Source organism: Anopheles marshallii, chromosome 2 (genome assembly GCF_943734725.1).
Source record: "Anopheles marshallii chromosome 2, idAnoMarsDA_429_01, whole genome shotgun sequence".
In the NCBI taxonomy this organism is placed as follows: Eukaryota; Metazoa; Arthropoda; class Insecta; order Diptera; family Culicidae; genus Anopheles; species Anopheles marshallii.
Window position 1 is genome coordinate 8,890,463 of NC_071326.1, and position 21,808 is coordinate 8,912,270.

The 21,808-nt window shown below is 43.5% G+C and overlaps 6 protein-coding genes across 6 annotated transcripts; 5 read left to right on the plus strand and 1 right to left on the minus strand.

The window, feature by feature from the left end:
* Positions 1 to 265: 265 nt before the first annotated feature.
* On the plus strand, positions 266 to 8,954 carry LOC128709999 (serine protease snake-like). Its single transcript, XM_053805038.1, has 7 exons — positions 266 to 353; positions 1,964 to 2,158; positions 2,240 to 2,758; positions 3,311 to 3,656; positions 7,445 to 7,466; positions 7,632 to 8,040; positions 8,593 to 8,954. Exons 1-7 carry the CDS (start codon positions 266 to 268, stop codon positions 8,952 to 8,954), a joined length of 1,941 nt encoding a protein of 646 aa, XP_053661013.1.
* Positions 8,955 to 12,897: 3,943 nt separating this feature from the next.
* LOC128710004 (uncharacterized) lies at positions 12,898 to 13,711 on the plus strand. Its single transcript, XM_053805044.1, has 5 exons — positions 12,898 to 12,916; positions 12,969 to 13,199; positions 13,265 to 13,368; positions 13,438 to 13,501; positions 13,590 to 13,711. The coding sequence occupies exons 1-5, from the start codon at positions 12,898 to 12,900 to the stop codon at positions 13,709 to 13,711; spliced, it is 540 nt and encodes a 179-aa protein (XP_053661019.1).
* An 89-nt stretch (positions 13,712 to 13,800) lies between these two features.
* Positions 13,801 to 16,209, minus strand: LOC128718854 (serine/threonine-protein kinase Pink1, mitochondrial). The gene is made up of 6 exons (XM_053812470.1): positions 15,923 to 16,209; positions 15,724 to 15,838; positions 15,029 to 15,654; positions 14,356 to 14,947; positions 14,171 to 14,287; positions 13,801 to 14,091 (listed from the first exon to the last, which is right to left on the minus strand). The coding sequence occupies exons 1-6, from the start codon at positions 16,207 to 16,209 to the stop codon at positions 13,801 to 13,803; spliced, it is 2,028 nt and encodes a 675-aa protein (XP_053668445.1).
* Positions 16,210 to 16,807: 598 nt separating this feature from the next.
* On the plus strand, positions 16,808 to 18,132 carry LOC128708245 (exopolyphosphatase PRUNE1). The gene is made up of 4 exons (XM_053803205.1): positions 16,808 to 16,856; positions 16,930 to 17,421; positions 17,488 to 17,918; positions 17,974 to 18,132. Exons 1-4 carry the CDS (start codon positions 16,808 to 16,810, stop codon positions 18,130 to 18,132), a joined length of 1,131 nt encoding a protein of 376 aa, XP_053659180.1.
* A 254-nt stretch (positions 18,133 to 18,386) lies between these two features.
* On the plus strand, positions 18,387 to 19,882 carry LOC128709138 (gustatory and pheromone receptor 32a-like). The gene is made up of 6 exons (XM_053804124.1): positions 18,387 to 19,131; positions 19,194 to 19,292; positions 19,363 to 19,439; positions 19,508 to 19,585; positions 19,670 to 19,762; positions 19,823 to 19,882. The coding sequence occupies exons 1-6, from the start codon at positions 18,387 to 18,389 to the stop codon at positions 19,880 to 19,882; spliced, it is 1,152 nt and encodes a 383-aa protein (XP_053660099.1).
* A 236-nt stretch (positions 19,883 to 20,118) lies between these two features.
* Positions 20,119 to 21,806, plus strand: LOC128710010 (uncharacterized). Its single transcript, XM_053805049.1, has 4 exons — positions 20,119 to 20,875; positions 21,386 to 21,462; positions 21,523 to 21,672; positions 21,738 to 21,806. Exons 1-4 carry the CDS (start codon positions 20,119 to 20,121, stop codon positions 21,804 to 21,806), a joined length of 1,053 nt encoding a protein of 350 aa, XP_053661024.1.
* Positions 21,807 to 21,808: the final 2 nt, after the last annotated feature.

A 21,808-nucleotide genomic window follows, 5' to 3' on the forward strand; every position in this document is an offset into this window, starting at 1 on the left:
AACGATCGCGTATCAGGCAATCGTGTGCGAAGCATTTCAAAATTCCACCCCGGCCGGCAAGATACGCGAGCGCTCGGGGAAACCCATTATTCCCGTGAGAAGCCTCAAACGTGATCAGACCGTCACTCGCTGTAGGTGTCATCCGGCTACGGTCCGGTGCCAGCTGCAGTTACTAGTAGACGTCGATATCCGTCGGTAAAGCTACCGGATAGATTTCGATTTGTTAGTTCGTGTAACTGACCACCAAAGGCTCCATAAAGTGAAGATGTCGACCGTCTTTGATAGTGTACGGTGGATCACACAGATCGTGCTCAGTGCCATCTTTATCAGCTACGCTCTAGCCGCGGGCAATGGTAAGCAAACCATCAGTAACCTTCGTGAATGGAATACGTGCGTAGGGATCGATCGATAATGATGGTGACCAGCTTAACGAATCGTGCCGAAACGCGACAGTTGCGCATTAGACAACTTGTCTACCGATTGTCCGCAGCGTAAATTCGATAACTTGATCGTTGCCAAGGCTGCAGCTGCTAGACGATCGAAACGTTTATGCTGCTTTGTTGCGTCTACTCGTGTGTGCCAGTGTGTAGAGAGTTCTTCAGGTGTCAGGTGGATTAGTGAACAAAAGCAGTTAGTCAGTTGAAGAACAGCATCTTCCTCAGCAACTTGAAGAGTGTTTTGTCCGGTCAAACAAATTGCGCGAGAGGATTAATGTGCTGTAATTGGCAAACACAACTTCCCAACAGCAGTTCCTCACATATCCGGCTTTCTATATAGTAGTATGGCACCTCAAGCCACTATAGCAACCAATGATTTCCAACTTTCATTGCCTACGCTGATGATCTTCCCAACTAGGTGTAACGTCTAGTGTACCGTGTGATACCGTTTGTGATGTGTGCCGTTTGCGGTTTGGCTAATTAACACGTCGGCGATGAACTAAATCAACAAATGGGACATTTTTTCATTATAACATTTTTCAATGGTGTGAGAGGCTAGAAGCCTGGCAGTTATATTTTCATGAGCTGTGGTAGTGGTATTCGACAGTAGATATTAAACTCAAATTATTACGTCACCAGAGGCAATATTCGGCAATGATTCATTTCTCTGCTGATAGTATTCTTCTACACAGAAGAGGTGCTTCTTTTGGAATTCCCACAGCATTCTAGATACTACATCTCTTGCTCGAGCTTTGTGTTAATATCAATAACGCTTTAATGGACAAATTCAAATCGCGATCAACGCGACACAATCAGTTTGTTACGGGCAACAACGTGAACTACGATTGATTTACATACCACAGACAATCTCACCTTACCCAGGAAACACATTGCACATCGGTTGTCAGATGGGAATCCTCTTCACAAAACCAGTTATCCATTTCTTTCCCTCGGTCCCTCGGTTTACCGACCAGTTGTACGTACGTAGCGGAAGTGCTTTGATTATGCAAATATTAAATTTCCAATGTCACACTATCCGTTTTTCGGCAGGAAATCTTGTTTTTGCCAGGATACAAACATTGCTGATATTAATTGTGCTCCTCCAACCTGCTTTACGTGCGTCTGTCTTTTCCAAATCGCTCAACTGATCGAATAGTTATGAATGGAGAGCGTTGATGCATCAGCGTCTCAGTTGTTTTTTTGTGTGCTTTTAATACGAACATTGTGATCTTTGCAGCTGTACAGTAGGATGAAGGGTTGGTCAAATTTTAGGATTCCTCAAACATAATCCATCCTGCCATGTAAAACAAGTATACAATAGATACACTTTAAACAAAAAATTACCGCAATTAAATAAAATATTAGAGGTAAATTAAACGTTTTAGCTAATAGTTAAGCGTGTGTGCCTTTTAAAGAACATTTCTTATTCATATTTTCGCGCTGTTGAAGGCGGCGCAGTTTAGCTGAAACGAACAGTAGAATTTATCAACAATATCCTCTCATTTTACATGTTGTGTCTCTTGCAGAAGGCGAATCGTGTGCGTACGGCAACGAGCCCGGAATCTGCCGCGGCTACACCCTCTGTCGGCCATTACTCGAAAGATCGCGAATAGTGAAGATATGCGGCTATACTCCCCAACAGGCGATCGTTTGCTGTCCGGTGGATTACGTACAACAATTGCAGCAACTAAACAACCCCAACCAGCGCACCAGCGAACGGAGTAAGTGTCCCGAAGGTTGCCTCACTCTGTAGCATTTCTGACCCTCATCTTCCTATCTCCATTTGCACACGTTGCGTCCAGTGTGTCGGAAGTACCAGGGCCCATCCAGTTCCTCCGTGCTATTAGGTTCATTAGCGGTCGGATCATCCGTAGTGAAAGTGAAACCACGCAATCAATGCCCGACCGATCAGAACCTTATCGTCGGTGGTACGGAGGCTCGTTACGGCGAGTTTCCTCACATGGCCCGGTTGGCCATGCCGGACGAAAACGGTAACATGGCGTTCCGTTGCGGTGGCACACTCATCAGTGAGCAGTGGGTTATGACCGCGGCCCATTGTATCGAGTCGCAAACGATCAAGGTTCGGCTGGGTGAGCTAAAGGAGGGTGAATATGAAATTAGCGACCCGGTCGACGAACAGGTGATACAGATCGTGAAGCATCCAAACTACAAATCGCGCACCGTGTACAACGATATAGCGCTACTGCAGCTGGCCAACCCGGTATCGTTTTCTACGAGCATTCGGCCAGCTTGTCTGTACACCTCGCCAACAGTTGACCGCACGAAAGCGTTAGCCATCGGGTTTGGATCTACGGAAGCATGTAAGTGTTATGCTTATGAGCAATAGCCTAAACTAACATCTTTATCAGCGAAAGAGCCTCCGGAAATAGGAAACATTTTACACAGGATCTCTACAGATCCCGCAGCACATGTCAAATCCAATATCAACGCATTTTCGCTAAAAAACCATCATGATCATCTAATTTGCACCTTCCAAATTGGAACCGGTTTTCCAACCCACTCCCATGTATCGGCTCACTCACGTCAGTTCGAAGCCGGTTTAAATTTAATCCATCAAGCAGTAAACACAATACCGGTTTATCATTCCGAAGTTTCGTGATATACCGTCATACGAAAGGTTCACTGATATTTTCACGAAATGAGCCATCGAAGGTGTGGTAATCGAGAGATTCTAAATCTTGCGTAGTTCCCTGCAGAACTAGGGCCGACAGTACCTTTACTGGCCAGGATTACCGACTATTACTCGTCTAGGGACAATTCTTCACAGTTAATCATCCTACTCTATACGAAACTGTGTCGCAAATAAAGTCTTCAATTAAAATCTGTGCCATATGTATCCTCAATATCCTCAGATGGCGTTGGCTCGAAGGAGTTGCTGAAAGTAACACTGGATGTGTTCACAACGCCTGCCTGTGCCGTGTTCTTCCAGCGCAACCGTCGCGTACCGCAGGGTCTTCTAGATACGCATCTGTGTGCAGGCTACCTGGCCGGTGGCCGGGACGCCTGTACCGGTGACTCCGGTGGTCCGCTGCAGATCAGTACAAATGATGAGGCCTGCGTGGCGCAGATTATCGGTGTCACCTCATTCGGTATAGGATGCGGTTCGAAGACACCCGGCATATATACGCGCGTGTCGGAGTACGTAAGCTGGATCGAAAGTATTGTGTGGCCGACGGAGAGTGGATCTTCGGACGATAAGTTGCGATTCAGCTAAAGGCCAAGGCTTGGCCAGCTCGGCCATGCAGATCTAGTTTGGTGTTTGTGTGTATGTGTGTGCATGTGTAAGAATTTCGACAGCAAAATCTGCAGCCAATCGAACAGACATAGTCCAAGCTGGTAGGCGCCCCAAACGGATTAGTGTATACCTGTTTTTAATGCGTTAATTAATCTTCCTATTGACGAAACCTCGTAGAAACTAATGTACGTTGGCAGTGTGCAAACTGAGATTAACTCGGGGTAGAACATCAATAGCCATATTAATGCACTCTCAATCAACACTACAAGGCGGGTGTTCCGACGCCATTGTCACACGCATGATGACGTTCTCAAATTTCTTTCCTTTAAAGAATAAAATTTGTAAAGAAAAAAAAACATCAAAATGGTTGCATTTTTTTTTTTTCAAATACATCCAACATGTTGCACAGTAATTAAAAATCATTTCACCAAAACACTAGTTTGTGGACGATAAGGTGTGTTTCAACTGCTTGACACGTTCACACCTCAGCACCAGAACCGGTTTGGAGGGTTTTTTCCTTCTTTTGCACTGCTCCCGTCGAGAAAAACAATAGGGTGCATCTGTATGTACATTGCTGTCAAGCGGACTGATCCGCTTTTCAATGTGGTGAATACTGTCGGATTCGTTCAATACGGAAATCTATAGCAATTTTAATGCTCGGACAAAGAATTCAAGCAAACATCTGCAATATGATCAAGAGCCTTTCCTTTTAGAAGGTGAAAGAAACTAAAAACATAATGCTGATTTAACTCGATCGATTTCCACCTTCTGGACTTGCACAATGGAGCAAGATCACAAGTTTGCGGTTGAACCAGTTGGTTGATTTAGTTCAGGCAGTGAAAGCAAGCTTATGGGGAAACCCCCGAGCATTTATTCTCCGACACTCGCGATTAAAGGCTATCGTTTTAAAACATTACAAGCATTAATGCATGTTTTCAAGCCGTTAAAGACCGTTACGAAGATAAGAAATACGGATTAATCGCAGCACTGTGTGCCCTATTGACACTTGCCAATGATAAGTCTTTGGTGGGCAAACCCAGCAGTGGATGAATTTCCGAAACTGGCATGATAAGGGAAACAGCGCGCGGGAAACAAATTCATTTGTATGCTTTATTTATAAAAACCCGTACAACACACGTTAGCACCCGACCAAATAAGGCTTTTCTCTTTGCCAATGTCCTCTAGGCCTCTAGCCCAATCGATGACGTAAAGTTCTCTTCCGACATGGCGTCTACGCGTGTCTGCTGCGCTGGCAGCGGTTCGCTACAGCAAATGATGACGGTCTGTGTCGTGCTCATGCAAGGATCTCCTTCCGCTCTAACGAAGCCCGATGCCCGTTTCGTGTTGTATTCCAAACAATTGTGCATTTCCGTGCAGATGCCCTGCAATCGTTCAAACGCGCAGTTCGTTCCTAGCTCATTTTCGACCGTGTGCACGAATGTTATGGTCCCGGATGGCTTCTTCGTAACGAATATTGTTTTGTTGTTGTTTCCGACCGTTCTCAGGGATTGCGTGATCTCAGATTCGTTTTGGTTGTTTTCGGCCGATTCCGAGGATTGTGCGTTCTCGGGTGTACCGGTCGGAAGGACGTTTGCAGACACCGCAGAAATGGCCAGCACCAGCCACAAAGTCGTTAAAACTGCAAGATTCATGTTGTATTTTTCTTTTCTTGATACGTTAAACACTGGAACGATCGTACGGAGCTTGGGAGAAGACGTTCCGATCCGTAGCACTTTCAGTACCGTACTAATGATGCTTGTGTGGAAAGGGCGAGTGATAAGGCAATACTGATCGACTTTACTATTACTTCTTCTTTGTTGTCTGACATAAATGTGCTTCTCTGCCTCCAAATATTCTGCCAAAACTTCTTGCTCATGCCTGTCGTATTATATTAGCTTATTGCACTTACTTCTGGCCTGATACTCCTACAAGCGGCTGGAATCCGGCGATCCCAAATAGGTTCCAACCCAGTGTTTATGGTAACGTAGCTCGGTAATGTAGGGGTATTGTAGTTAGCAATGCAGGTTTTGCAACTTAAATCATATTAGTGAATAGAAGCAGTAATTTCTCCAAAATGCTGATGAATGGTTATGCCATTCATATGCCATATGCAAGCAAACAAGCTATTTTACATTTATAATGAACATTATTAAGCATACTTTTTTATTTTTGATAAACATACACAGTTTATTTCGATTCCCTACGCATTCTTGGAGACCTAGTTTCAGAAGCTAACACTAGATTGCCTTTTTTATTGCATTACTTGTTTTATAGCAATACAAAGGCGTGTTTCATGCAATGCGTCTTGACCCTTCTTCAGTAACAACAACACAATCGTGTTTGCGCAATATTGACGTTCGTTGTCTGTCATCATTGAACTGCAACGCCTTTCTCTCTATTTAATTAGATTACTATCATCTAGTTCTTCCAGCGCATTAGGTATAAGTAAACCCAAACAACACACGACTGGATCATGCACCTCGAAATAGCAAATGTCGCGCCGGACATCAAACGGTTCCCTAATGATGCGTGGGATAAAGGTTGCGCAGTCGCGCACCCGTTGGCAGATTCCTTCCCTGGCATATGAAACCCCAGTCGGCCCTTGAGCGGGCCCGATCGTACACGGATCACCGATGGCCAATTCGTTCAGCACGGGAAAAACAAAGTCACCACCGGATGGGGCACCAGTTACGCTTCGCAGCAGTACCCACAGCAGGACGGGGAACAAGGTCGGAATATGCCTCGCGAACATGTTGACTAGCGCGGTTGTTTAATCGTACTGGACCGGGAAGATTGTTTTCAGCGTGAGAAACGCCTCGACGATCGGTCTGTCTGGGATCGGTTTTTGCGCGATGTAAAACCTGTTTGATAGCCGATCGTGCATGTGTTTGTGAAGGTTTCGTGCTATGTTATGCGGGGTTTTCCCAACGTAGCTGTTGCTCATTATCATGCTGCCTAGCACCATCGATGGGTTTACCGAATAACACTTTTGGTTTTCGATTTCATATTTTTTAAATCGAACAAGCCCTTACCATTCGACATAAAGCTATCGGTGCTATTTACTCATCCGAGCTCCACAGCTATCCAATTGCTTTGCACTGTATTTACACCATCGGCTTATGATATATCGTATAAAATAAACATAACATACGACATATTATTATGCTTTACGAAATAGTTCAATTCTGCAATACAACAATTATTCCGTATGACACTGTTTGCATTTATACACTGCATTGATGCCCGTGGCGGCGAAAAACCTGGGAATTAACGAAGCAAAAACCAAAATCATGGTGTAACCAGCAGCGGCCATGCCATCAAATCCCTTCTTACAGAGGATGCAAGGTGATCGAACTTTTAAAATCGTCCAAAATCTTAGCTATCTTCAATCCGGCAACGAAATGATGCAGAGATGACATAAGATAAGGGATATTTTCATACAGCTCGTAAAGGATGTTATCGGGCAGCCCGATAAGGATGTTATCGGACATGAACGTAGGAGGTGTGCTAGTTCCAAGTTGAAAAGTAGTATTGGCGTTGGTGCGTCAACCATAAAGGCCGGGATATTGGATTGGCAGACGACGGTGCTAGATCGTTAACGGTTTGAAGGACTCCGCCGTTCCTTTGCACCGCCGTTGCAGTGCCGGATCATTTTAATGGGGCTGCTTGCTTTAGCTACAATTACAACAAACTTGAAACGGAAATCCGTGATTCTTTATCACAATTCAAACAATGTCACATCTCGTTGTAGCCACCTTGGAAAAATGTTCAACGTATTTTTTGACAGTTGTTCGTTTTGAATTGCGCTTAAAATGACACTTTATGTTGTTTGGCTTCAAATCGCAATGCACAGTCGGTAAACTGCATCCGTGCCTACTGTTGCAAGAATAATCTATTTGTAATCGTCTTAAATCTGTAATTACTCTCAACATTATCAGAACCTTATCGTCGGTGGTACGGAGGCTCGTTACGGCGAGTTTCCTCACATGGCCCGGTTGGCCATGCCGGACGAAAACGGTAACATGGCGTTCCGTTGCGGTGGCACACTCATCAGTGAGCAGTGGGTTATGACCGCGGCCCATTGTATCGAGTCGCAAACGATCAAGGTTCGGCTGGGTGAGCTAAAGGAGGGTGAATATGAAATTAGCGACCCGGTCGACGAACAGGTGATACAGATCGTGAAGCATCCAAACTACAAATCGCGCACCGTGTACAACGATATAGCGCTACTGCAGCTGGCCAACCCGGTATCGTTTTCTACGAGCATTCGGCCAGCTTGTCTGTACACCTCGCCAACAGTTGACCGCACGAAAGCGTTAGCCATCGGGTTTGGATCTACGGAAGCATGTAAGTGTTATGCTTATGAGCAATAGCCTAAACTAACATTTTTATCAGCGAAAGAGCCCCCGGAAATAGGAAACATTTTACACAGGATCTCTACAGATCCCGCAGCACATGTCAAATCCAATATCAACGCATTTTCGCTAACAAACCATCATGATCATCTAATTTGCACCTTCCAAATTGGAACCGGTTTTCCAACCCACTCCCATGTATCGGCTCACTCACGTCAGTTCGAAGCCGGTTTAAATTTAATCCATCAAGCAGTAAACACAATACCGGTTTATCATTCCGAAGTTTCGTGATATACCGTCATACGAAAGGTTCACTGATATTTTCACGAAATGAGCCATCGAAGGTGTGGTAATCGAGAGATTCTAAATCTTGCGTAGTTCCCTGCAGAACTAGGGCCGACAGTACCTTTACTGGCCAGGATTACCGACTATTACTCGTCTAGGGACAATTCTTCACAGTTAATCATCCTACTCTATACGAAACTGTGTCGCAAATAAAGTCTTCAATTAAAATCTGTGCCATATATATCCTCAATATCCTCAGATGGCGTTGGCTCGAAGGAGTTGCTGAAAGTAACACTGGATGTGTTCACAACGCCTGCCTGTGCCGTGTTCTTCCAGCGCAACCGTCGCGTACCGCAGGGTCTTCTAGATACGCATCTGTGTGCAGGCTACCTGGCCGGTGGCCGGGACGCCTGTACCGGTGACTCCGGTGGTCCGCTGCAGATCAGTACAAATGATGAGGCCTGCGTGGCGCAGATTATCGGTGTCACCTCATTCGGTATAGGATGCGGTTCGAAGACACCCGGCATATATACGCGCGTGTCGGAGTACGTAAGCTGGATCGAAAGTATTGTGTGGCCGACGGAGAGTGGATCTTCGGACGATAAGTTGCGATTCAGCTAAAGGCCAAGGCTTGGCCAGCTCGGCCATGCAGATCTAGTTTGGTGTTTGTGTGTATGTGTGTGCATGTGTAAGAATTTCGACAGCAAAATCTGCAGCCAATCGAACAGACATAGTCCAAGCTGGTAGGCGCCCCAAACGGATTAGTGTATACCTGTTTTTAATGCGTTAATTAATCTTCCTATTGACGAAACCTCGTAGAAACTAATGTACGTTGGCAGTGTGCAAACTGAGATTAACTCGGGGTAGAACATCAATAGCCATATTAATGCACTCTCAATCAACACTACAAGGCGGGTGTTCCGACGCCATTGTCACACGCATGATGACGTTCTCAAATTTCTTTCCTTTAAAGAATAAAATTTGTAAAGAAAAAAAAACATCAAAATGGTTGCATTTTTTTTTTTTTCAAATACATCCAACATGTTGCACAGTAATTAAAAATCATTTCACCAAAACACTAGTTTGTGGACGATAAGGTGTGTTTCAACTGCTTGACACGTTCACACCTCAGCACCAGAACCGGTTTGGAGGGTTTTTTCCTTCTTTTGCACTGCTCCCGTCGAGAAAAACAATAGGGTGCATCTGTATGTACATTGCTGTCAAGCGGACTGATCCGCTTTTCAATGTGGTGAATACTGTCGGATTCGTTCAATACGGAAATCTATAGCAATTTTAATGCTCGGACAAAGAATTCAAGCAAACATCTGCAATATGATCAAGAGCCTTTCCTTTTAGAAGGTGAAAGAAACTAAAAACATAATGCTGATTTAACTCGATCGATTTCCACCTTCTGGACTTGCACAATGGAGCAAGATCACAAGTTTGCGGTTGAACCAGTTGGTTGATTTAGTTCAGGCAGTGAAAGCAAGCTTATGGGGAAACCCCCGAGCATTTATTCTCCGACACTCGCGATTAAAGGCTATCCTTTTAAAACATTACAAGCATTAATGCATGTTTTCAAGCCGTTAAAGACCGTTACGAAGATAAGAAATACGGATTAATCGCAGCACTGTGTGCCCTATTGACACTTGCCAATGATAAGTCTTTGGTGGGCAAACCCAGCAGTGGATGAATTTCCGAAACTGGCATGATAAGGGAAACAGCGCGCGGGAAACAAATTCATTTGTATGCTTTATTTATAAAAACCCGTACAACACACGTTAGCACCCGACCAAATAAGGCTTTTCTCTTTGCCAATGTCCTCTAGGCCTCTAGCCCAATCGATGACGTAAAGTTCTCTTCCGACATGGCGTCCACGCGTGTCTGCTGCGCTGGCATCGGTTTGCTACAGCAAATGATGACGGTCTGTGTCGTGCTCATGCAAGGATCTCCTTCCGCTCTAACGAAGCTCGATGCCCGTTTCGTGTTGTATTCCAAACAATTGTGCATTTCCGTGCAGGTGCCCTGCAATCCTTCAAACGCGCAGTTCGTTCCTAGCTCATTTTCGACTGTGTGCACGAATTTTATGGTCTCGGATGGCTTCTTCGTAACGAAGACCAGTATTTTTTTGTTGTTGTTTCCGACCGTTCTCAGGGATTGCGTGATCTCAGATTCGTTTTGGTTGTTTTCGGCCGATTCCGAGTATTGTGCGTTCTCGGGTGTACCGGTCGGAAGGACGTTTGCAGACACCGCAGAAATGGCCAGCACCAGCCACAAAGTCGTTAAAACTGCAAGATTCATGTTGTATTTTTCTTTTCTTGATACGTTAAACACTGGAACGATCGTACGGAGCTTGGGAGAAGACGTTCCGATCCGTAGCACTTTCAGTACCGTACTAATGATGCTTGTGTGGAAAGGGCGAGTGATAAGGCAATACTGATCGACTTTACTATTACTTCTTCTTTGTTGTCTGACATAAATGTGCTTCTCTGCCTCCAAATATTCTGCCAAAACTTCTTGCTCATGCCTGTCGTATTATATTAGCTTATTGCACTTACTTCTGGCCTGATACTCCTACAAGCGGCTGGAATCCGGCGATTCCAAATAGGTTCCAACCCAGTGTTTATGGTAACGTAGCTCGGTAACGTAGGGGTATTGTAGTAGTAGTAGTTTGCAAATTGCAATGCAACTTAAATCATATTAGTGAATAGAATCAGTAATTTCTCCAAAATGCTGATGAATGGTTATGCCATTCATATGCCATATGCAAGCAAACAAGCTATTTTACATTTATAATGAACATTATTAAGCATACTTTTTTATTTTTGATAAACATACACAGTTTATTTCGATTCCCTACGCATTCTTGGAGACCTAGTTTCAGAAGCTAACACTAGATTGCCTTTTTTATTGCATTACTTGTTTTATAGCAATACAAAGGCGTGTTTCATGCAATGCGTCTTGACCCTTCTTCAGTAACAACAACACAATCGTGTTTGCGCAATATTGACGTTCGTTGTCTGTCATCATTGAACTGCAACGCCTTTCTCTCTATTTAATTAGATTACTATCATCTAGTTCTTCCAGCGCATTAGGTATAAGTAAACCCAAACAACACACGACTGGATCATGCACCTCGAAATAGCAAATGTCGCGCCGGACATCAAACGGTTCCCTAATGATGCGTGGGATAAAGGTTGCGCAGTCGCGCACCCGTTGGCAGATTCCTTCCCTGGCATATGAAACCCCAGTCGGCCCTTGAGCGGGCCCGATCGTACACGGATCACCGATGGCCAATTCGTTCAGCACGGGAAAAACAAAGTCACCACCGGATGGTGCACCAGTTACGCTTCGCAGCAGTACCCACAGCAGGACGGGGAACAAGGTCGGAATATGCCTCGCGAACATGTTGACTAGCGCGGTTGTTTAATCGTACTGGACCGGGAAGATTGTTTTCAGCGTGAGAAACGCCTCGACGATCGGTCTGTCTGGGATCGGTTTTTGCGCGATGTAAAACCTGTTTGATAGCCGATCGTGCATGTGTTTGTGAAGGTTTCGTGCTATGTTATGCGGGGTTTTCCCAACGTAGCTGTTGCTCATTATCATGCTGCCTAGCACCATCGATGGGTTTACCGAATAACACTTTTGGTTTTCGATTTCATATTTTTTAAATCGAACAAGCCCTTACCATTCGACATAAAGCTATCGGTGCTATTTACTCATCCGAGCTCCACAGCTATCCAATTGCTTTGCACTGTATTTACACCATCGGCTTATGATATATCGTATAAAATAAACATAACATACGACATATTATTATGCTTTACGAAATAGTTCAATTCTGCAATACAACAATTATTCCGTATGACACTGTTTGCATTTATACACTGCATTGATGCCCGTGGCGGCGAAAAACCTGGGAATTAACGAAGCAAAAACCAAAATCATGGTGTAACCAGCAGCGGCCATGCCATCAAATCCCTTCTTACAGAGGATGCAAGGTGATCGAACTTTTAAAATCGTCCAAAATCTTAGCTATCTTCAATCCGGCAACGAAATGATGCAGAGATGACATAAGATAAGGGATATTTTCATACAGCTCGTAAAGGATGTTATCGGGCAGCCCGATAAGGATGTTATCGGACATGAACGTAGGAGGTGTGCTAGTTCCAAGTTGAAAAGTAGTATTGGCGTTGGTGCGTCAACCATAAAGGCCGGGATATTGGATTGGCAGACGACGGTGCTAGATCGTTAACGGTTTGAAGGACTCCGCCGTTCCTTTGCACCGCCGTTGCAGTGCCGGATCATTTTAATGGGGCTGCTTGCTTTAGCTACAATTACAACAAACTTGAAACGGAAATCCGTGATTCTTTATCACAATTCAAACAATGTCACATCTCGTTGTAGCCACCTTGGAAAAATGTTCAACGTATTTTTTGACAGTTGTTCGTTTTAAATTGCGCTTAAAATGACACTTTATGTTGTTTGGCTTCAAATCGCAATGCACAGTCGGTAAACTGCATCCATGCCTACTTAAATCTGTAATTACTCTCAACAAACGGTGATGTCTGATCCTGAAATTGGTAGGTTGCTTCTGTTATTCAAAGAAACACGGCCTTCATCCACATTTTTTAGACAATTTGATTCCAGCCCTCGGGAACAATATTCCCACTCAAAAATGCTTGCAAGAGCTGCTCATCACGGCTATTGACTTGGAAGCGGATTGTTTGGATAAGCAACAACAGCGACAAGATGCATCAACGAAATTAGAAGCGGTGCGTGCAAAAATTCAACAAGCCATCGAGAAAGAAAACGAGTTAAAACGAAACCGTGTGCCAGAACAACATAAACATGCTGAAGTACAAGGTAATTCAACTCAGTAATAAAGGAAGAATAACAGTTTCATAAAATTCCTACTTTCATCATTACAGAACATTCAAACAGAACAAAAGCAAGATTTATAGAACATTTTAGCAGCCTGCAACGAAGTATGGGTATTTCTATTGCCTGTGCACCTGATCGGAAACGGGTTGAGGTTAGTCTAAACAATAACGCAGCATAGCGTCAAGCATCGCAGACTAACGTGAACGTTTCCATGTTTCAGATTTCATTTGCCGATGATCAAAGAACAAAAGTGTTGCTTTCATACAATGATAAAGGAATAACTGGTAAGTTTCTTCCACTTGTATACAATGCATTCTAAATTGCGCAAATGGATTGATCAGTAAAAACAATGCTACTTACATGTTCTTCCAGTCGATGAAATGGATCCCGCACATCAAAACATTGACGCCATACGGGCGCACCTTCGTGAAACAGGGGACCTGGTGGGCTTTCTTTCTGTACTGAGAAAAAAACTAACGTACACTGAAGCCTGACCTTATCGGAAGTAGGTGATAAAAAATAAATATGTTTATTCAACCCGCACTATCTGTTCCGTACTCACAGCGTAACAATATCACAAATCTTACGAACTGCCAACATTAACCGTATGTATCCAGTCGAGTGCACGCTTCAGCCGCTCCAAGTGGACTCGCGAAAGAAAGCTCGCAATCAGTAAGTACTCCGTGTATGTTCTGCGACCCATCGTACCATCGGGAGTAACACGCAACGGACCTTCGCAGAGGATTTTGGTCGTGAGACTCAGCAACCATTGCAAAATTTCATTGCTGGATGGTACGTACCGGTCACGTAACCATGACGATGGTGACCACAGGAACAGTTGCATCACGTTCGCTGCAAGGTCCGGGCTTAAGCGCTATGATGTTAAGCGATAAAACGTTCGATTAATGCATTGTTTATATTGCACTGCAAACATTTACTTGAGTGATACTTACTTTGTTGGGGTTTCTCTGCAAGATATTCTGCACAAGACACTGGATTAACTTCGGAACGTCTTCATCCATCGCGGGTAACATATGTTCCTCGTACGTCGTATTTCTGAGCGCTGAGTGCTGAAACAGTATTCCGAAACAAACACAAAAATTATCCAGAGTTTCCAACCCAGCTTAATGGTGCGTACCATATCGGAATAGAAGGGATTATCACTGCCAAAAATTTCGTACGCAATTGCACCACAAGCCCAAAGATCAGCTTTGGTGTAGTTCAGTATCGCGAACGTGCCCGGTAGCTGCTCGATAATCTCCGGTGCCATTAACGCTACATTACCGCCCTTATCAATCTCGTCCGAGGTGTACGGGATGCGTAGCCCATGCCTCTTATCTGCAACGCAGCATCCGAAATCGGTCAGCACTAGCGTCGGTGGCATATTTGGACGCAATTCGATCAGAATGTTATCCGACTTTATGTCCCGATGTGAAACACCGTGACGATACAAATGGGCGACGGCTTCAAGCAGCTGCGCAAACAGTAGAATGCGTGTACGCATATCTACGCCTGGTTGCTGTAGGTACTCTTTCAAATTTATGTTGTAGCGTTTCATCAACAGAAACAGACTCATGTTGCGTCCGTAACCCTGGGGGTTCAATCGCTGGGGTAGCGCCATCGGATAGAGCGTTGCGGACATGGACAAGTCCGGTACCTGGTCACAAAATACACCGTACATTTCCACGACGTTTGGATGGGGTGGCAGAAAGTTTGTCTTTTCCATGAGACTAGAAACAAATGAAGTAATGCAGGAATATACTAATCAATCATGCAGCATTATTGCTGGTTCCTGTACAATTTTCAATTACCTCTTTTCCCACGCACTTTCGATGGTTCGCCTCTTTGCTGGAACAGTTTCACGGTACATCCCTTTAAGAATGGCCATCGCGTTGCTTTGTATGTCGTAATTAAACATCATCTTCAGTGCCAACGGATATTCTTCGATATTGTAATCTTTCTCGCTTGAGTCCCGCAAAAACTGATTATTGTGATCATGGTTCGATGCTGCACTATTTTCCGACATCGTTCGTATTCTCGTTTCACTATTAAACCGTACTCTGCGATTGTTATTTGCTCTCGTTCGTTCATCGCTATCATTGATCGCTTGACGCAAAACGGCTGATGCAGTTCTTTCCGGCAACAGCAGCGGACTATTGCCGTCACTCCAACGGCCTGAGAAATTCTGCTCTTCCTCTATCCATCCTTCCGGCTGTGCTTTCTGGTCCGTGGAGGAGGAAGAGCTATTAACACTATCGCTGTACATAGAGCTCTCGTCATTTACAGTCGGTTCCTTAAGCGAAGCGGCATAAACCACGGCCGAACAGCCTTTGGCGATGGGTTTGCCAATGTTTAAGCTCTCTATTCCGAACTCTTCATCCAGATGGGTTTCGATGTCCTTTTCTCCGACTTTCTCCTGAAAGTTGGACATCGCATGCTACGGTGGAAAGTGAAACAAAATACATCAAACAATTTAATATTAATCTTACACTGTGGAAAAAAGTACCCTAATCTCCCAACAGACAGCTTCCAGCTCATCGTTCTTGGTCAGTACACCGTCTCCTGAAGCCAAGCTCACTCCGACCAATGCAAAGAAGGGAGTAGAATCGCCATACAACAGTCTGTAAAAAGGGGATATGGGGAAAAACAAGAAAACGTCCATCAGAATTCCTTTTCTAAGCTTACGCATATCCGCGGCTACATACTTCTTGGTGGCTTGTAGGCGCAAATCCACCGAGTACGGATTGGTAACCCTGTTCAGCACATTGTCGATAAACAGACGACGCGCTTGGTTACCGAACCGCAGGAAGCTGTTGTTCCGGAACTCGTTGATCCGCAGATCATGTCTCAGCGTTTCGTTAATCTTGTTCACTTTTGCACTCTCCGTAGGGTTTGCCCAAACGTTGCTAACGTGTATGTCCCGCTTGAGATAGTTCTGGACCAGCAGGCGACCATGTTTGTACAAACGTGTGGTCAGCAGGCGAAAGGACATTTTTCGGGTGTGTTGTGGCTTCCCTAGTCACTAGTCGCTTCTTTGCACTCGTATTCTTTTTGCGTAACAAGTGTAGGTGCGAATGATGAGGGTCAGCATAAAAAAAAAATAAATACTTCACACGTTGCCCTCAAATGACGACGTAAAATATTACTAGTTTTTTAACACTCTTTGCAGAAGTTTTGCCACCATTCAATACCACAACCAGCTTCTCTAGGATAAAATTCCATCAAGTTGCATACTCTGCTAACAAATGCACCCGTATGCACCAATTTTTAATGCACAAAAATATTGTAGGCAAAAATTTGGAACCCTTCTTTTTCGCAAACACAAACACAAACAAGAAAACAAGGAAAAATGTCAAAAAGGGGATATTTTTGAGAAATTTCAAGGTATTTATGTGCCAACTATCGGGCAATTTTATATATCCACCTTGGTTCAAAGCGGGAGCAGTCAAACATTTTGCCGGCTGTGCGAATGTTCATTGTTTACAGTGCTCTTATTGCATTTTCACCGCAGAAACGATCCGCGATAGTGAATTTTACGAAACTAGTTCAATAAAACTAAATCAAATCGAAAGAGAAACACTATTTGCGCAATGAATACGTATTTGCAACGATGCCGAAGTGTTTTAAAAGATGCTGTAGGTTGTTTTGCTGACTGCAATGCTAGGTCATCCAACCGAGAAATTATCATCTTTCCAATTTCTTTTAAAGATAGCCAACATCGCGGTTATTGGTAATGAGAGCTGCGATTTGGACTCAGCGGTCAGTTCGATTGCTTTTGCATTTCATTTGCAACACGTACCAACATTATTAGGCACTTGGTATAAAAAAGATAGCACCGCAGTGTTTCCGGTACTGAATGTAACTCGTGCCGAGTTACCGTTGAAAACCGAAGTCACGTTTTTCATCAAAAGGTATGGAATTGCACTGGACGATTTGATATGCCGGGATGAGATCGATTGGACTGGGAACCAAAAGGCGCTAAATATTATTCTCGTTGATCATCACGTCACAAAACTGGAACAGAGCGTTATTGGCATCGTTGACCATCGACCAATCGAATCCAATGCACGGTTCAATGCAAATGCGTTCAGAACGATCGAGCTAGTCGGATCTTGTGCAACGTTAGTCGGGCGGGAGATTTTCAACCAAGAACCAATAGCAAAATTACCGGAAGGATATACCGCCGCAATGGATCTGCTATATGGTAAAAGCGTAGAATCCGCGTACAATGTTGATGGATCAGTAATAACACCTACTTCTTTTTTCCCAGGGGCCATCGTGTTGGATACGGTAAACTTTTCCCAACAAGCCGACAAGGCAAAGCCGTTGGATTACGAAATTGCTGCAAAAATTGAAACATACCGAAACATTAGGGAAGAAAATCGCCTAACGCACCGAGAACAATTGTTCCAGTCCCTTGTGCAGGCCCGTAGCGATGTGTCCGAACTGAACGCTTATCAGTTGTTGTTAAAGGATTTGAAAATTATATCGCAAAACAATCGTATCGTGTCGGTGCCAGGTTTTCCAATGGCAGTACAAAATTATATCCAGCTGCCAGACCAAATGGAACATCTGGTTCGATTTGCTACCAATACCGGCAGTAACGTTGTGATACTACTCGGACTAAAGGTACTTCCGGATGGGAGCGTTCGGCGCGACGTTGGCATTGTTCCAGTCGATGATGAACAACTAGCGGAAAAGGTAAGCTTCACTAGGCGGAAAAGTTAAAGCTTATACTAATTGCCGCATTTAACAGATTGTTACAGCTATTAAAGCGTGCAAGGAAATGAATTTCGAGCTCGAAGAATTACCAACTTCGGATGTGAAAGGAAAATTTTTCCAACAGCATAATTTGAAAGCATCGCGTAAACAATTGATGCCGATCGTTAAGAGCGTGCTTAGCACATTGGAGTGATGCTAATAAGAATGGCATTAAATTATTGACACGATTGTTTACCACAGGAAAGGATCGTATTGATTTGAGGCTTTAGAAAGAAATGCCTTTGGATGAATGGATCATTAGGATGTCTGTACCTTCGGATTCCAATCACTACGAAATATGTGATATCATTAATTATGTGTTGGAATATAACAGTACAAAAACCCTCAAGCCAGCTGAAAAGACTTCCAGTCTGTTTGAGGTACTAATCAGACCGGGTGCCGACGAATATGAGGGCAGAAATTATAATCATCTTCCTACATAACCTATTTGGTGGGCCGATAAGTAACGACGACCGTCGATCAAAAGCTCCTCGAATGTTTATGTACACAACAGTAGTCTTTGGTGTAAGTGTAGCACTGTTCACGCTTTGTATGTTAGATCTACCCAAAATTCTGTACCAACGAGACCTGGTGTTAAGTGTTATCGATTTGCTAATGATGCTTGGAATAGCGGCCACAGTATTCACTATTCAAACATCCACCCTTGTGAAGTGTTTGCATAAGCCAAAGGTATCAATTTTCCGGTGCCTTGAAGATATCGATGGCCATTTGTACACACTAAATATGCGCCGTGATCCTGGCCAAAGTTTTTCGTCAAACTGTGCTATAAGTTTCATCGGGGCAATTATCATATCGTTTGGCTATCTGCTAGCAAATGTGTTGCGTATCGATCGATCAAATGGATTGGTTTTGGGATTTAAGGTGTACGGATTGTTTGTGATATTTCTCATGCACGGACTGTTTCTTGTGTTTAGTTACCAAATTCTGAAGCGAATTCGGTACATGGTGAGACATATGGAGAAAATGATTGCTACCATCACACGCCACAATGCTCAAACGACAAGTGTAACGGAGTATGTTAGCATGCGATGTTGCAGAGATCTAAGATCATTGGCCACTGTACAAATGCTGTGCTTCCGGGCAGTTAACCGTTTAAATGAGGAATGTGGTTTGCCCAATGTTACCATCTTCGGTGAGTGGTTTATGTGATACGCCTTTTTTATTTCATTTTTAATCCTCTCTTTATCGTTTCAGGAATGTTTTTCTACGTTCTCACTGCGAAAAGCTTTCAACTGTTCTACGTGTGCTCGATCGAATTCAAACAGCACGGATTTCAATTTACTCATACACTAGGTAATGAACTAACTAAAACTCAAACAACAGTAAGTGATAGTTAATGTATAACAAAAATATCTGCTTTCAGAACCCACTGTATTACTAACGGCAACCTTTTTGTACTTTTCCGCTGCTACCTATCTTGGGGAGTTGGTACTAAGAGAGGTAAGAATGAAATGTGTGACACGTAAAATTTTTAGAATTAAAAGTTCTGAATGTGTCCACCATCTTAGACACAGCTCGTGATAAATAATCTACACAAATTTGAGTCCATGCTTTCAATCATACAACAAAAGCTAAACCAATCAGAGGTAGGATAGTAGTAGGTAAATCTACTCCTTAAATGATTAACCAATCAGAAGTATTGTACTGTACCTTCCGGAAACAAATTTCAGCTGGTCGAACAGTTTGGCAATCAAATTATGCACCAACCAATATGCTTCACCGTAATGAACTTCTTTCAAATAGATCTCAAATTTTTCCATCTGGTAAGTAATTTTGCTCACATAGTAATGTCACTTGTACGATAATTGTCTTCCCATTTGCAGGTTATGGCATCTGTCGGAACGTATCTGATAATATTGTTGCAGTTCGATTTTCAAAATTAGTGCAATGAAACATAGATTAACAAAGTTGGAGTTACAGTAAACGCCAGTACAGAGTGAATTAACGTAACTTACCAGTTAATTATGCACGCGATACGTGCACGGTCATTATTAGCCCCTTCACCGTTATGAATATTTCAGCACATAATATTAATCTTCTTCCGTCCTTTTTGCTTAATTTGTTACGATGCAAAAACGCTAACCCAACCGCCTCTGTTAGCTCATACGATCCACCAACAATGGAAGTGTTTATCAATCATGCCTTTTTCAAACTGTTCGGTGTAATGCCCATATTTAACCACGCTGGTCAACTGTGGAAATCTCTGCTAAACGTGTGCTACAGCTTGTGTGCAATATCGTTCATCGCACTGCAGCAATATACTATTTACATGATTCAGCTGGAGCAAGATTTTTCCGGTTGGTTCATCAGCGCCACCGTACTGTCAACTAGCTTCGTTATCCTTGTGCAGGCACTAGCGACCGGGAAAGGCATTCAACGGCTAATGGTGGAGCTGATGGAAATTGACTACTTGCTAGACGGCACCAAACATCCCAAGAGATACTTTAGTGCAACATTCTACGGTCTGTACAGTGTCGGAATGAGCAGAGCCATTTTTCGTACGATGCTGATGATATACCTCGGACTGCGCGCACCTGGCATTGCACTTCAACTGTTCGTTCCGTCGATCGTTGTTCTAGCGCGCCTTAATTTACAAATCTATTTGATGGAGATTATCGCCTCACAGCTGGATGCGATCGCAACGGAACTCTCCATTGCACTCGAAGACGAGGACCGGTACACTGTTGATGAACCGAACGCTACACACCAGTGCCGATGCTTACTTCAGCGAACGGAATACTTATTTGGACGGTTGCAAAAATGTTTGCAAATGGTAAACACGCTGTTTGGTTGGTCTACAGCGGCAATTGTAGTGCTCGTGTTCATTGGTATAACATTTCAGTTTCGTGTTCCCATGCACCCGATGCCATTTTATGGTAAGTCGTGATTTCATTTCATTTCTAAGTCTAGACTTCCCTAGGAATATATTACACACTTACTTACTAAACTAAATTACAAAAGGAAGGGCACAAAGAAAAAAAGTTACGAGAGTTATTCATCTTCTTGAGCGTATAGGACATTGCCTATACTAACTCAAGGTCTCGGATTAGTCAGTCCTACGGGGGTTTGGTCCGGATAGGAGTTTATTACGACGACACTTCAAGAGAATCCCAGCCCAGTAGAGTTAACCACTGATAGAATATTAAAGGAGCAGAGAACTTGATCGATGTTCTAGTGAAACACTGCTGTACCCTGTTCTGTCCAATCCTAGGACATCCGGAATCTTGAGCACGAGACCCAAAGTTCTCGTGTCTCGTAGATGTAAGAATTAAAACGGGAGCTTAGTGTCCGCATAACCTTCAACTACACCAACTAAAAGTACTACCAAAATTGATTGTTATTATTCATTTACAATTCTTTTCTCTCTCCTACACGCGTACAAACAGCTCAAGTAATAGAAGTTGTGTATTCAATCATTGCCCTATTTTGTCTGTGTCGTTCCTCCAGTCTGGCCAATGAAAAGGTATGAAATGTTCAATAGCATTTTTATACAAAATTACATATTTTTTTCCTTCATCCACAGGTAAATGAAATCAAGCGGATTTTACTAGGACCCTTCTACAACGCTTCGTTATGGGATCAGATTAACAATTTTATTGTGCGCACCAAATTGCAACCGTTTGAATTTACAGCCAACGGGCTCTATGCGATTAATTACGGTTTATTCGGTTCGGTAAGCTGGAATCCTCGCGCGAATTTTCCGCCTGTAATGCGTTGTTATTTTTTCCAACATTACAGACACTCGCAGCTTCCGCTACTTACATCGTAATAATGCTGCAGTTCGACCAAAAAACACTGGACGTATAAAT

Excerpts from the sequence above, each read along its gene's own strand:
- LOC128708245 (XM_053803205.1), top strand. The coding sequence starts at position 16,808 with ATGAATACGTATTTGCAACGATGCCGAAGTGTTTTAAAAGATGCTGTA. Across the intron at positions 17,422-17,487 it reads CGCAATGGATCTGCTATATG|GGGCCATCGTGTTGGATACG; the intron begins GTAAAAGCGTAG and ends CTTTTTTCCCAG. Across the intron at positions 17,919-17,973 it reads ATGAACAACTAGCGGAAAAG|ATTGTTACAGCTATTAAAGC; the intron begins GTAAGCTTCACT and ends CGCATTTAACAG.
- LOC128709999 (XM_053805038.1), top strand. The coding sequence starts at position 266 with ATGTCGACCGTCTTTGATAGTGTACGGTGGATCACACAGATCGTGCTC. Across the intron at positions 354-1,963 it reads CGCTCTAGCCGCGGGCAATG|AAGGCGAATCGTGTGCGTAC; the intron begins GTAAGCAAACCA and ends TGTCTCTTGCAG. Across the intron at positions 3,657-7,444 it reads AGTGGATCTTCGGACGATAA|CCACCTTGGAAAAATGTTCA; the intron begins GTTGCGATTCAG and ends ATCTCGTTGTAG.
- LOC128710004 (XM_053805044.1), top strand. Across the intron at positions 13,200-13,264 it reads TAAACATGCTGAAGTACAAG|AACATTCAAACAGAACAAAA; the intron begins GTAATTCAACTC and ends TCATCATTACAG. Across the intron at positions 13,502-13,589 it reads CAATGATAAAGGAATAACTG|TCGATGAAATGGATCCCGCA; the intron begins GTAAGTTTCTTC and ends ATGTTCTTCCAG.
- LOC128710010 (XM_053805049.1), top strand. The coding sequence starts at position 20,119 with ATGGAAGTGTTTATCAATCATGCCTTTTTCAAACTGTTCGGTGTAATG. Across the intron at positions 20,876-21,385 it reads GCACCCGATGCCATTTTATG|CTCAAGTAATAGAAGTTGTG; the intron begins GTAAGTCGTGAT and ends GCGTACAAACAG. Across the intron at positions 21,463-21,522 it reads CCAGTCTGGCCAATGAAAAG|GTAAATGAAATCAAGCGGAT; the intron begins GTATGAAATGTT and ends CTTCATCCACAG.
- LOC128718854 (XM_053812470.1), bottom strand. The coding sequence starts at position 16,209 with ATGTCCTTTCGCCTGCTGACCACACGTTTGTACAAACATGGTCGCCTG. Across the intron at positions 15,839-15,922 it reads CGCCTACAAGCCACCAAGAA|ACTGTTGTATGGCGATTCTA; the intron begins GTATGTAGCCGC and ends CCCTTTTTACAG. Across the intron at positions 14,948-15,028 it reads GAAAGTGCGTGGGAAAAGAG|TCTCATGGAAAAGACAAACT; the intron begins GTAATTGAAAAT and ends ATTTGTTTCTAG.
- LOC128709138 (XM_053804124.1), top strand. The coding sequence starts at position 18,387 with ATGAGGGCAGAAATTATAATCATCTTCCTACATAACCTATTTGGTGGG. Across the intron at positions 19,132-19,193 it reads GCCCAATGTTACCATCTTCG|GAATGTTTTTCTACGTTCTC; the intron begins GTGAGTGGTTTA and ends TTATCGTTTCAG. Across the intron at positions 19,293-19,362 it reads TCAATTTACTCATACACTAG|AACCCACTGTATTACTAACG; the intron begins GTAATGAACTAA and ends ATCTGCTTTCAG.